This window comes from Anarhichas minor, unplaced genomic scaffold (assembly GCF_050575085.1).
Source record: "Anarhichas minor isolate MPS153535 unplaced genomic scaffold, ASM5057508v1 ptg000027l, whole genome shotgun sequence".
Classification (NCBI taxonomy): domain Eukaryota; kingdom Metazoa; phylum Chordata; class Actinopteri; order Perciformes; family Anarhichadidae; genus Anarhichas; species Anarhichas minor.
This window is the reverse complement of record NW_027466473.1, coordinates 3,355,012-3,369,096: the sequence shown is the minus strand read 5'-3', so window position 1 is coordinate 3,369,096 and position 14,085 is coordinate 3,355,012. Positions and strand designations below refer to the sequence as shown.

General features: G+C 41.3%; 1 protein-coding gene across 1 annotated transcript in view; it reads left to right on the top strand.

Annotated features, from left to right (window-relative positions):
* LOC142960434 (homeobox protein PKNOX2-like) overlaps positions 1-12,230 on the top strand; it is a 43,189-nt gene extending 30,959 nt beyond the window's left edge. Inside the window, exons 4-10 of the mRNA XM_076102274.1 lie at positions 1,759-1,944; positions 2,128-2,263; positions 4,536-4,633; positions 8,948-9,067; positions 9,336-9,412; positions 10,007-10,179; positions 11,947-12,230. Coding sequence (XP_075958389.1) covers positions 1,759-1,944; positions 2,128-2,263; positions 4,536-4,633; positions 8,948-9,067; positions 9,336-9,412; positions 10,007-10,179; positions 11,947-12,230 — 1,074 coding nt within the window. The remainder of the gene's footprint in view (positions 1-1,758; positions 1,945-2,127; positions 2,264-4,535; positions 4,634-8,947; positions 9,068-9,335; positions 9,413-10,006; positions 10,180-11,946) is intronic.
* Positions 12,231-14,085: the final 1,855 nt, after the last annotated feature.

The window sequence follows — 14,085 nt, the reverse complement described above, 5'->3', positions numbered from 1 at the left end:
ACAATATATTTACCGTGTGTTCAGAGTGCTTGGAGAAATGAAAACTCACATGGAAGAACACGGATGCTTTTAGTCCTGTTTAGAACATGGGGTAGTGGTGCACCTTAGCATTTTGTGGCCAAAATTAGTATTACAGCAACAAATAAGATTCTGACAGAAAAAACAAATTCACCTATTCTTAAGTCATAAACACAGGAGAGAAAACTCTTTACATTCGATTTAGAAAAGGGATCACCAGATTGTTTTATTCAATGGCCTCTTAGGGCTTCAGTAACAAGTGACTCAGCTATGACAAAGAAGGGCTGTGTTATCTCTCACTGAGTTCTAACATGAGAAGCCTACTTTAGTGTTCTAAAAGTAATGGCTGATTGATAAGCTTTCATTAATAAAGTAACATGTGATATGGCTTAGGAAACAGCTATAGACTTTGAGTTTCAAGTTCATTCTTGACATTTGGGAACAGTATGTACTGTATAACACAATATCTACACTTAGCTTTTCTGAGCTTTCAACTGCATAGTCTCACAGTCCTCATCCACTGAAGAAGACCCTGAGATGCAGTTGAAAGCCTTGAAAAAGTAGTAAGTGTACATCTGACCACACAATATTTCTTTACTGTGAGCTATAAAATCGAACACTCTAATCTCTGCAAGCCCCTGTAGCACAGATTACATCTCCAAACAGTAGAGAGAGGGATGAGGCTACTATATGTGACAAAGATTCTTCTGGTGAAGCTAATTAAAAGGACTGTATTGATCAAACAAAACCTTCAACTAAACATAATATTTAATCAACGTCATTATCATATTATTATGATGAAAATAAGCTATTTTAATGGATTAGTTTGAATGTTGTAGCCCACAAGGCAGACAGACAGTAGAAAAGCGTCCTGTACCTTTGCCCTGTCAGCATTATATTACATTAGAGGCTGGATCTTTGGGAGAGTGAAGGATGAAAAGATTACAGAATCCCCCCCGCCCCCGTATACTTGCAATCTATATGCATCTCTGGAATAAATAATAAAAGTGGATGTCACTCCACTCATCAATAAAGGAAGCCGCTGCATGGCACTTCTTATCATCACATCTCACCCTCTAAAAACCTACTGGAAACATCCCATCTCACACCTAGTGTCTTAGAGTTTAATTAATTCACTTAACGTGGCCAAATGTGTGTTTGAGAGCTAATATGGGGGATCATCTATGCTGTATATTTAGAACTAACTTGTATCCAGTCATTTGGGGCACATGTGCACCAGTGTTAAGGGTTTTTAATGGGTTTCCTGCATTGACTTTTAAAGGAGATTAAACCTTGAAATCAACTAAATTAAAAGAATCCCTGAATTTGTATCTGAAGGGACCAATCCACCAGCTGTACGCATGAGGTTCACATTATAATGTTTTCAGCGATGGAGGAGGGAGCTTGCCGGTCTTTGGACTTTGGAGTCTTGAAAATTTAATACTGAAAAACCTTCATTACAAACTGGAGGTGTTGGTATGATTGCGAGCATTTAGGTAGCATTAAGCTCAAAGCAGCACTGTGCTTCATAGAGCCCCACAGAGCCGTTCGCATGGCTGTAGAGTGATAGACTTGTTCCCCTTTTAACACCCTCATTTCTGCATAGATATTCCTGAATGTTTTGGAAAAGACAAATAAGTCTTGCTTCATGCTACATGGTAGATTTGAAGTGTTTAAGTGATCAGTTCTGTCGTATGTTGTGGAGGTGATCTATTTACAGTTAGTCTCTGTTTCCCTCAGATGGTAAAGGCCATTCAGGTGTTGCGAATCCATCTATTAGAATTAGAGAAGGTCAATGAGCTCTGTAAAGATTTCTGCAACCGTTACATCACCTGCCTCAAGACCAAGATGCACAGCGACAACCTCCTCCGTAACGACCTCGGAGGACCTTATTCCCCGTCACACACCAGTCTCAACGTGCAGCAGGTCAGTCATGGACTCTCTGTGGATCTTACACTTCCTTGATGGTATCTCTCTCTGAGTAGCACTTCCCAAGATACACCTTGTCATTTATCACCAGGTAGATTTTGCTTCTGGGAGTTTTTCAGTCACTAACAGTAGAGCTGCCTCTTTGCATTTGCTCACTAATATCTCTCTGTGATCCCCCAGGAACTAATTCAGACCTCCTCTCCATCCATGACCTCTGTCTCCAGCTCTGTTAACCCTTCAGGGATATTGGTGCCCGCCGGGGGTCTGCAACAGAGCAATGTCGCCATGACTACCATCAACTCTCAAGTGGTATCGGGTAAGCATGTGATTACACACATAAACACCAGGACTCTGACACAGTCACGTGCAGTTTTCATGGCTTGTATTAGTATTAGCACAGTATTTCTTGTGTAATTTGACATTTAAAAGTTGGGGAGAGGTTATTTTAAAAAATCTGCATATTTAAGATCCAAGTGACTTGGATTGGTTTAGGCTGTTCTGGTAAGAACAGCAGTTTCCTTTCACACAGAGTGAACTGAAGCTTCCACATACATTCCACGGACATAATATGACATAAATTACATTTTCCATGATCACACTTGCTTTTACAATACACCTATTTTTGCATCTCTCTGGTTTCAGTTAATGGGAATACATTATGTCTATAATCTAAACCCTTCATTTGTCCAATGGTCAATATTGTATCATTGTATGTACCAGTACTGAATAGTATTACTGTCTGTATGCATGGTGGAAACATCGTGATATGCAAAACCTATTGGGAATTATAGAGATTCATGCTTTCATTTTCATTATCAGGGGCAAAACACAGAATGAGAAGGTAGATAAATTATGTTTAATGCTTCAAGTTGTGTTAGTTACTAGACACTAAATGATTACTAGCGGTGACTAATGTGCCAATCCTCGAACCCATCGGCTATCAGTCTAATGACAATTTAGCCTCTGGGGGCAACGGACACTATTTCTGGGCTTCCTGTGTAGCCTGCGGGAGTTGAGATGTCATCTATGATCGGACTGTTTCACAAGTAGCCATTTTACAGTTTATCTTTTAGTTAATAAAAAGCTAAATTGTCATCAGACGATAGCAGATGGGTTTCTGCTTCTTCTGCTCACCAAATGAACTGTTTACCTGCATGGGTTAGGGTTACCATTACTAATTTATACTAATTGGTAACGGGGATAAAGTCTACTCTATTGAAGTTTGTATTCAGTGATATCCAACGTGATGTTCTTCTTCTGGCTCTCTGGTTTCATTTCTACCATACGAGCAGAAGTTATGTCTCCAATGGAGGAGCCTCATTTATACCTGCCCACCGGTGAAGTCCCCCAGAGATTCATTTAGGGACCACTTTTGTTTTTAACATGTATATGCAGCCACTGGGTCACGGAGATTTTAGACAAAATTCCACCTCTACGCTGATGACACACAGCTGTATGTCCATGTTAGATTTGGTGACACAGCTAATGTAACCCAGATCTGGTCATGTTGGGAAGTGAAAAGCTAGATGACCCAAACCTTTCTTTGGCCTCCCTCTGTTCACCCTTCCTGCACAGTCACAACGGAGTCATCACATCACAGGACATGTAACATGGGAGTGATATCTGACTCTAGACTTTTGTTTGAAAATAAAGTGAGACTAGATCCATCATGCTTTCTCCTAAGCCAACATAAATTAATTTTCAACTCTCTAGTGTATTCTAGTTTAGATTACTGCAACACCCTTTACTCAGCTCTTAGCCATACGACACCATAGTTGCTTGCTCTAGCTTATTCAGAGGGCTGTTGCCTGGCACAAATACCTAATTTTTTAACTCTAATTCATTCAAATTAATATTATTTTCATCATGGCATTATTTTTATTTATTAACATTTTCTTCTCTGCCTTTTAACCACATTTATTTTCAAAATTTACAATTTCTTTGTAACTGCATTTAGAAAAGTCCTGCAAAGGTTATTATTATCTCTAATATTCTTCCAAAAATTAGGAATGTTAAAAGTAGTTTACTACTATGCAAAATCAACATTGGTTTGCATTAATAATCATTATTATCAAATATATATGAGCATATTAGTAAAACAAAGAATCAGTTTGGTTAGCATGCATTAGTGACAGAGCTTTGTGTGTATAGTATGTATACTGTACACTATGTGTCTAGGAGAGCCATGATAGTATCCTTCCCATGTTGGATTGGTTGGCTGATATGATCTTATAATGTCAAGCCTGTGCAGTGAAATGTTAATCCTGCCCTCCGGAAATCCCTTTTAACCCAAAATAAATCAATATCTGCCTTTGATCACTACACACTGAAGAGCTCAAACAGACTTTGATAAGAGTGTCTTGATCAAGACTAATTAAGCCAGAAGCAAAAGCTCACTCCCTTCTTCTTCTTCTGTTGGGCTGAAAGACATCAACGCACCTCGAATTTAATCTTGTCGTCTCTCGTTTGTCTTGTGTTTGTTTGTGCGTCTGACAAGAAGTTAATAAGGCTCCGGTGGCAGTGCGAGATGTGGCTGCCAGTAGCTGCTGAAGCCACTTGATACTCATGATGGTAAATTATCCCCTCAGGTGGGACCCTGTACCAGCCGGTTGCCATGGTGACATCGCAAGGGCAAATGTTAACGCAGGCGCTGCCGCCGGGAACCATCCAGATCCAGAACTCACAGGTAAAGCCGTCTGACCGATGGTGCTTTGGCCGACACATTCGCTGTTGTTATCACATTGTTATTATTAAAAGAGGCTCTTTACATCTCACAGAAAACCCCCCGCAACCTTTTCATTGTCTGTCTGAACACAGCACCCCCGCTGACAGACACAATAGAAATAGTTCCTTCCTATGATGTTTAGGGCACTAAAAGGATCCTGTCAGGTTTGACTGTGAACGAGTTATGTAAGGACCTTAGAACAGTTACCTCCACATGAATGCCTGGAGTTGGATTTTTTTATGGCACAAGGCCGCATTTGTGGTATTAATATTTCCCAACTCAAAATGCTTCTGCAGTTATTTTAGGATACTCACAGTTCTTTTGTCTTTTGAGTGTTAGGTTGTTTGGGAGATGAATGAGCCTCATACCTGTTCCTAGTAATCAACGCCCATAAGCAGACTGGTTATCATAGCGTAGCATCGGCCAACCCAGACCAGCGTCCAACAACTATCTGGCTCTGCTCTATAGAATCGCATTGAATCGTTTCAGATCATCTCCATGTTCAGGCCGGTTTAGTGGATTTGGAGCTTGTCATAGTAATAGTGGTTACCCGGAGACGTTGGAAGGAGATATACAGTACGTTCATAAAACGTTATGTTTCTACTTAAAAACCTGTGGAGCTAACATTAGCAGAGTATGTTAGCACATCATTAACTAGCATTAGCACTTCTATGCTATGCTAGCTACTGAAGGTATACTGAATGTATACACATGCTGCTTTTGCTTTTTAATGATTGTAACAGTGAATAAAGACCAATTGGCTTGACAGCAACACTGTTGTTCCTTAATTTAATGTGTTGCGTCTGGATCTCCAGGTGATGTGCTGGTTTACTTTTACACTGTGATCTGTAGCTTAAGCTTCTGTCTTTTTAACCGGTTTTCACTGCTGAATCAGTTTAACAACCTGTATATACCCTTCAAACGCAGATTTTAGACCTGTCAGTCAGTTTAGCTTTGTAATTGTTAGTGACAGCTTAATTAAGTAGCAGGAGCAGAATGCAAGGCTTAGCAAAGGGTCAATTACAAATTTAGCTGAAAGCTAACTCATTCAAAAGAAGTCATTTGATCATAGTCATGCATAGGGGCAAAACCTCAGAATATTAGAGATGAAGCCTACTGTAAAAAGCTTTGTAAAGCTGCTCAGAGTACATGTTTTACTTTGGCTAAGCTGAGCTACATGGTTAAAGGCCAAAAGCAGTGCTATTGACAACGAAGAGCTACAGCTGTTTCCCTGAAGTTGTGCTTAAACATTGCTATTAGTGAACCACTATTTAGCCTCAGTGCTCTCTCTCTTTGTTTCTTTTAATCATTCCCTCTGTTTTTCTCTGAATGATGAGTCAGAGTTGATTTGATACTTGCTTACCTGTGCTTATTAAGTTGAGCTTAACAATTTAACATTTCATCACAGCTGAATATAGCATCTAACCCTGATGATGCGTTGTTTGTTGCCTTCATGTTTTTTAGGCCAGCGGTAAGCATTTAGAATGTTATTTAAATGTCTTTTCAAAAGTGTGATTGTTTTGTTGAAAGATAATCTCCATGAAGGTAGGAGATGACTGTTGGCAAACAGAACCTTTATGACTTTCCTGTTGTATCCACCATCACAGACCCTCCTCTGTTGGGATGGAGGTCTAAGAGTATTGAGAGTAGAGGCCATCAGGCAATTGAGCCCTTGTTAGGTCTGCTCACAGGACAAATGTCTCTGTTTGGCTTCGTACAAAGAAGTGCAAGAAATCTGAGCTATGCTAAGTGGATTTAAAGCATCACTGGTGCGGCCAGTCTTTGTCTGGACTGTACAGTCTCAACACTCGCTTATAGATATAAATAAAAACTGGGAGTTCAAACAGTGATCCCTGTGCAGCGGCAGTGGCCTGAAGAGCGGCTCAGTTTCAGGCAGGTAATTCTGTGCTTGACAGTCAAAGGAGGCCTCTGTGAATAGGCCCGACCCAGCTGAGGCAGAGGGCTACATGCGGGCTGGGAATTGAACACAGCCCCGTTGCTACTTTGCCGACAAGCCCTGAGTAATCACACTCTCAAGCTCGGTGCCGCCAATTAATTCAACCTTGCTTTCCCCCGCAACACACGCACTCCCAGGGCTGTGTGTGTGGGGGGGGGGGGGGGGGGGTATAAGAGGAGGGGTTATCCATGTGACACCCAGCTGCAACTGTAAGGACTGTTGTTTCGTGTGGGGAGTATGAGAGAGGGATGTTAGTGTGTGTGAATGTGTATTTGTGGGCCTCGTGTGGGTTAAGGGGGGGCCTGCATGTTGTTGGCTGCATATAGGTTTGTCTGTTATTTATCTCCAAGACAGCAGGGATTCTTTCTACCACTACGCTCTTCATTAAATTAATACATTTTATATTCTTTAGAATACTTTTATTTATTCATGCTTTTTGTCCTCCATGCTTATGCTTAAGAAATGTCCATCCAGTATGCTCCCCTCTAAAGTGTTTTAGCCTTCACAAATGGGTACCTCTTTCAAAGAAATCATGAAAAAAACTCAAAGTGGATGGTACTGCATGGTACAATTAGAATGTTGGATTAAAAAGTTATTTCTAATATTATATATTACATTGGTACAACTATGCAGGCAATAAAAGACATTGTGCGAAGTGACTTGGTGCATGTGTATGGATAGAAATAGTGTCAAAGAAGAATGAGGGCTCACTGTGTTTCATATTATCTGCCTCAGAGCACACATACACACACATATCTATCTCCACAGTGAAGTGAACAAACACATACTGTACTGTTCTATAGTGAACACATACAGACGCACAGATGCATTTGTTTTTTCCCCATAGGAGGACATTGCATCATCTTGCGTTCTTTCTCTGGGGACTCTGGGGCTAACCTCCAACCATAACTAACACATGTCTAACCCCAACCCTTTAGTGGTTTACCATGTGGGGACCAGCATTAGGTCCCCATTTAGGAGGAGTCTCCACATGAGACTTTCCTACACACACAAGAAATCACATTCAAAAAGATATCACATTTATTTACATTAAAGAATCAGTCTGGTGTTTTTTAAATATTTTTGTGATTTTAAACAAATCCCACTAAAAGACCGTAACCAACAATTAATTAGTGCATTTCCCAATACTTTCTGAATTGCCTACCTTACCTCTTGCACTTTAGCCCCAATTCCATTGATTCTTATTGAATACTTACATTTTTAATGGCTCACAAATATATTGTTTATCTTTTTTAAATAGGCTCAGTCATTTCCTAAAACAACTGGCCACTGTAGATTTAATGAAACGGTTCTTAAATAGTAAATATGTCATGTTTTGAGGACTATTTTCAGTGGTGGATTAATCCACACTGTTTGCTCTTATGAGTATTTGTGGCAGCGGGACGGTGTATGTAGAATTGAGTCAAAATAAACTAGTGTGTGTGTTCATGGTGATGAAGGAACATGTCACCCAGAGCATTGATGTGTTTTTAATGGAGCTCTATGGCACAGAGGAAAGAAGAGATATCAGGCATTGATAAATACTTGTTAGTAGATACAATCACTGGTGGTTTGGTTCTTTTATTGTTTGTTGATAATAAGAAACATGTTACCATTTCTTCTCAGTTCTCCTCTTACCTGGAACAGCCACACTATTTATTAACCCTCACTGAACCTCGAGTGTGACCACAGACCCACTGATGACCATCACAGCCCTAAATGTCCTCACAAGAACAGTGGACAACGAAGTCGGTCCTCACAAGTATGGCTCAGCCAGACCAAACCCATGGACTCACACACACATCCATATATGCACCGCAGGCTGCCAAACACTGTCAATACTCTGAGAGCATCTCGTCCTTCAGCACTTGCACTCCAAACAATAACATCTGAATAATGATTTCTCACTGAACACAAAGACAGGCTTAGGTCAACACAAATGAAAAAGCAAGACAAACACAGTCACACTTTGTAGCAGCCCTTCACTAATTCAGCACCAAAGTGTGAAATCCAAACTTTAGAGCGAAGCCTCGCCTGACCCTCGACTCTGTATGCTCCTCGTCGAAGCACCAACAGGACGACTGACCCTCTTGTGTTACCACAGTCAATGCGCTGCTTTTCTTATATTTGAAGTGTCATTACTCAAATTCAGTTTCCATGGTGACTCCTGAGGAGGTGTTTCTGCCCTTGTCACTGGAAAAAAAAGATAGGTAATTGGTAGTCTCCCTTTGTTTCCGTGGCAACAATAAGTAAGATACCATCCACTTCTTTTCTTTCCTTTTCTTCCCTTCTCTTCTCCTCCTGTGTTTATTGTAAAGGTAAACTTGGACCTGTCGTCCCTGTTGGACAGCGAAGACAAGAAGTCAAAGAATAAGAGGGGGGTCCTGCCCAAACATGCCACCAACATCATGCGCTCCTGGCTCTTTCAGCATCTCATGGTGAGGCAGAGTGTGAGTCTGAGACGGTCATACACGTTGGCCTGTTCAAGGGAAATGTTTTGAAGTGGCAGCTATAGAATCAGAGCAGCGTTTGATGATGTGAGGGATGTATATGGAGAGCAAACTGGTTGAAGGAGGTTTATGAAGAGTAGAGCATTTCAGTGTTCTCACATTAAAAGTCAGAGATAATCAGGGAGTGTCACACAAATGCTGTTAACTAGAGAAAACGTGCTTTAACAACTGAGACTGTGTTTCTTCCTTCTTTCAGCACCCGTACCCAACAGAAGACGAGAAAAGGCAGATTGCAGCACAAACTAATCTAACGCTTTTACAAGTCAACAACTGGTAAGATGCTGTATTCCTATAAGAATACTGCCATAAAGTCCTCATGTAGGGAGACAGGAAGACACTATTATTGTAGTAGAGTTATGTGTGGAGTGGAGGATTTACTTGGACTTGAACATACTGTCGCTCCTCAGCACATTGCTGGCTCTGTGGTGCCATCTCCTGCTTTTATATAGCAGGTACACCTCAGAACAAAGTGTGCCTCCCTGCTTGTCATGTGTCACTCTTTGATATATTTTTGATCTCAAGGATTAGGATTGAGTTTTTTTTTTGACATGGAAGATATTTGAAGATAAGAGGTGCACAATTTGCTACTTTGTACTTTGGAATTCAGCCTTTTGATCCATTGATTGGTTGAGATGAAAGATGCTTTTTCTAAATGATATTATCTAGCATGTGTTTTATTTCCCATCATTTACAATTGTCTTGTAAATGTCTATACTAGCAGTTAATACTGTATTTCATAAAAATAAATATTTAAAAATGATGACGGCAATGTTATAGAATTGGTATCTTTGGTGATATATAAGTGACATGACTGATCAGTGGACTGTATATAAGGAAATAAGAAAGCCTTGTCCTGTTCTTGTTCAGGTTCATCAATGCTCGTCGGCGTATCCTTCAGCCCATGTTGGACGCCAGTAACCCAGACCCAGCTCCTAAAGCCAAGAAGATGAAGTCCCAGCACCGTCCGACACAGCGCTTCTGGCCCGACTCCATCGTGGCTGGAGTTCTGCAGGCGCACAGATCAGGAAACAACTCCGACAGTAAGATAACGCCAACATTTCCCAGGAAATGAAAAAGACAAAACAACCCCTTAAGTTTTCAATTCAAACACTGTGTGTTTGAAATGTCCCCACTAGATGTCACTATTGACTTTTACTTATGTGAGAAAACGTGAAGGCAAAAGTCAACAACAAAGTAGTATAATATTCTTGGTGGGTAAAAAAATCAGCATTTGTTCTACGGAATCTTAAATTAGATCTGAGTGTGTGTTGGGAATCCGGAGGGGTCCAACTCTCTAGAGAATAGTTAGATAGAGAAATAGATTTCAGTCATCCATGGCCCATTTTAGGTTATAGATTGTAGTCATCGGGTGTATTTTATTATGTGCTATCTCTGCACTGCAGCTGTAGAAGGCAAAGACTGAGCAACGTGGAGAAGCAAACTTCACTGTCATCTCTGTAACGGAACCAGCAGTAATATGATATTCTTCAGCGTAGGTTTCATTCAGACAGGGGAAGATTTGGATCATTTGTTGTGGAATCATAAGGATGGACCTACATGTAAAACAATACAGAGGTTGGTGGAGTTTTAAGAAGGTTTATTGAGAGACCAGGCTGGACAAGGGTGACGTGGGCAAGCTGAGGTTGCACAGGGGGAGCAGACATGGCAGGACAGGAATCCTGGAGGACAGGAAACAGGACTACAATGAACTTAACTTATAAGCTTGGCTTATAAGTGTAGCAACCACAGTAGCTGAGACACTGATCTGGCGAAGAGCCGGGGTGGATATCCTGCAGGGATGAGGAGCTGACGAATGGCAGGTGTGTGAGCTAAGGGAGGTGATTAGCCGATTACAGGTGTGACGGTATTCTGGGCCCAGGTTAATGTTAGGACAGGAAGAGACCCACATACATCCGCACACATAAAACATGGAAGAAGTGGGGGACACTGGGAGACAAAAGAGAGAGAGACATAATAGACACTGAAATAAGCAAAAGCACAGCCAGGCCATAACATAAGGACGCTGTGCCTCTAGGCAGTAGTAAACTGTGCATAATTAGTATGCAAGTTTGTATTCAGTGTAAGTACTGCCAAATACATAACTTAACATATTCTGATATGACATTATATTAGTAAACAACCACCATTCTAAACTCTGAATTAACCAAGTGCAATCAATGAGTCTGCGCCATTCTGTCGCTGGTATTTAAAGTTGAGATGAAATTAAACATTTATTTTTAAACCTTTTAGATCACATTTCGGTCAAATGTATTTCTAAAATATGTGCATATGTTCTTCAAAAAAATTATAATAATTGTATATACAGTATATATACCATATCAAAGTCCAGTAATTGTTTCGCCTGTGAAACAAAACATGCTTTTATATTTTATATTTATTTTGTATTTATTGCTTTTATAAGCAGTACCGGCCAACTTCTACCAGTAATTTGATGTCCATTCAATCAATCTACAGCTTTTAGTGCAGGGAGGTGTGCATGGAGCCACAGTCCTCTGTAGCTCCATGTCATTCTAGGCCCGGACACTTGTTAGCTGTCCAATCAAATGTAAAGGATTTGACTTAACCTCTTGTAACTGTAAATAGCTCAAATATTGTGTTTCACTGGGGAACCAGCAAAGTACAGGAGATAAAGTCACTAAAATGGCCTCCTTGGGCCACCGTACCTTAGCTGCTGAAAGCAACTTTAGTACAGAAGGGAGCGCGGATGAATGTGGAGGAAATGGATGTGGTCTGTCACTGGGTTTTTGAATAGTCTCCCCCCTCTCTGTTTCTCTGCTTCCCCTCAGACCCGCTGAGTATGGACAGCCTCCAGTCGCTGTCCTCGGACTCGGCCACCCTGGCCATGCAGCAGGCCATGCTGGGAGCCGATGACTCCATGGACGGCACCGAGGAGGAGGATGAAGAGGAAGAGGAAGAGGAGGAGGAGGAAGGGATGGAGGAGGAAGAGGAGGAGGAGGAGGAGGAGGAGGAGGGAGAGGAGGAAAATGACAGGGGGAGGCTAATGTCCACCGGGGGAGCAGGAGGAGAAAGGAGAGATCTGCACATGGAGCATAGGGAGGAACTAGAGTAGTCGACTAGAGGAAAAGACCATATGAACTTTGACCTCACTTGTCCCCTGAGCACAGCCTCATTCAAACCTGAACTAGGACAGCTGGAATGCTAAGTGACTCTTGAGAGCATGTGAGGACATATTTTTCTCCAAATTCATCAGACTCTGATGTAGAGCAACTCTAGTCAGACACAATGACCATCATGCTCACGTTTACAGAGGACGGATGTGACTTTCATGATGAATATGTGTTGTTTCATTTTACTAGTGAATGTTCTAATGCAGTGAGCTCTCGAAATATTTGGATAGTAGCACATTTTTGTACTCTATAGCTCCTGTTATTTATGGACAAAAATGGCACAGGAACTCAGAAGTTGAAGAGATCGCTGCCAGTTTTAAATTGAGAAATTTTAAGGCAGTTTTGAAAGCAAAGTTTACTGTGAACTGAAAAAGTGAACAGTGGATCAAAAAAAAAAGATTTTTATGTGTATGTATGTGAAAAACAACTACTTTTAAAATTTAATATAATCTGTCCAAATATCATGACACCGTACAATTACTGAAAGTTCTCTCAATTTTCAACTAACGATCTACATGTAACTTTGCAGTTTGTGTCATTTTGCTTCCTAAAATAGGAGTGAAGAGAATTCAACAACAAAAAAATAGTAATGCTGTCCAAATATGTGCAGTAGTCGTTGGCTTCCACTGCTTGGCTTCCAAGCAGTGTTGGCTTCCACTGCTGCGACATCATTCACGCCTTTTCAATGATCCATAGGTTCTCAGGTCGCCGTGTTTCTTCCTCATGAGTGAAACACTTGACTCATTGCTCCAGCAAACCTTTTAGAGCATGACTTTTTAAACAATCTTAGTTCATTTTTTTCTTCTCTCATGTGCAAATAGTAAAAAAAAAAAAAAAAAAAAAAACTGTAGTAAACCAGTGACTGACTACACTTATAGTATGTGCATCAGATTTTTCATATGTTTGCATTCTGGTGTTAAAGGTTTGCATATTTATTCTTTTTTTTTTGCGTGGCCTCAGATGGTAGCTCAAGGAACAACGAGACAATGGCAGTTGCTTCTGCGTAGCTGAAGGTTACGTTATTGTAACCTCAGGTCTATAAGCACAAGGGGAGCCCTCTGCTGGACTCGATGGGTAATACTCTCGTCCAATCACGAGCACGTGTTCGCCCACTGAAGAGTTGCATAAGGGTAGCCTGCCAATCACCGCCCCAGGAATACACGCCCTGTCGCAACATAACATCAACCAAACCAGTCTGATCCTGACTGGCTCACCTACTTCTTTATAACCTTGGCCCCCACAGCAACGAAGCCACCCCAGGTAGTATGCACCTGAACTGGGTGGAGGCATGGCCTAATCCTGCAGGGGTCAAAAAGACGGTGAGTAGTCAGTAGACACCCAGCACACCACATTCACCAGTTCAAGGAGGACATGCAGGTATCTGCACATCTTGATTGTTCTGAACTGCATGCCCGTGATTGGAGGGGAGTTTTCACCATAGAGTCCAGTATGTGGCGGAACCCTGTTTTGCAATCTTTCTGAATAAGTTGTATCAGCAGGTGGCCATGCACATACTTGACTTCAGCCATCAAGTCAGTCTTAGAGAATTGCTTGTGTTTTTTTTTTCGTGACCTTGAATCTGTCACAAAACGAGAGCACGGAAAGCACTGCCGTGCTCTACAAACTGTCTCACCCACATCTCCACACGGAGGGAAAGGACACAGACAAGGCCAGCGACGTTGGAATCCCCAACCTACAGAGCCAACTGTCTTTTACTGACAAACCTTTTCAAGGAGACAAAGATGACAATTCCGAGGAAAACGAGAAAGAGAGTAAAAACTCAGCAGCGACGTCTCT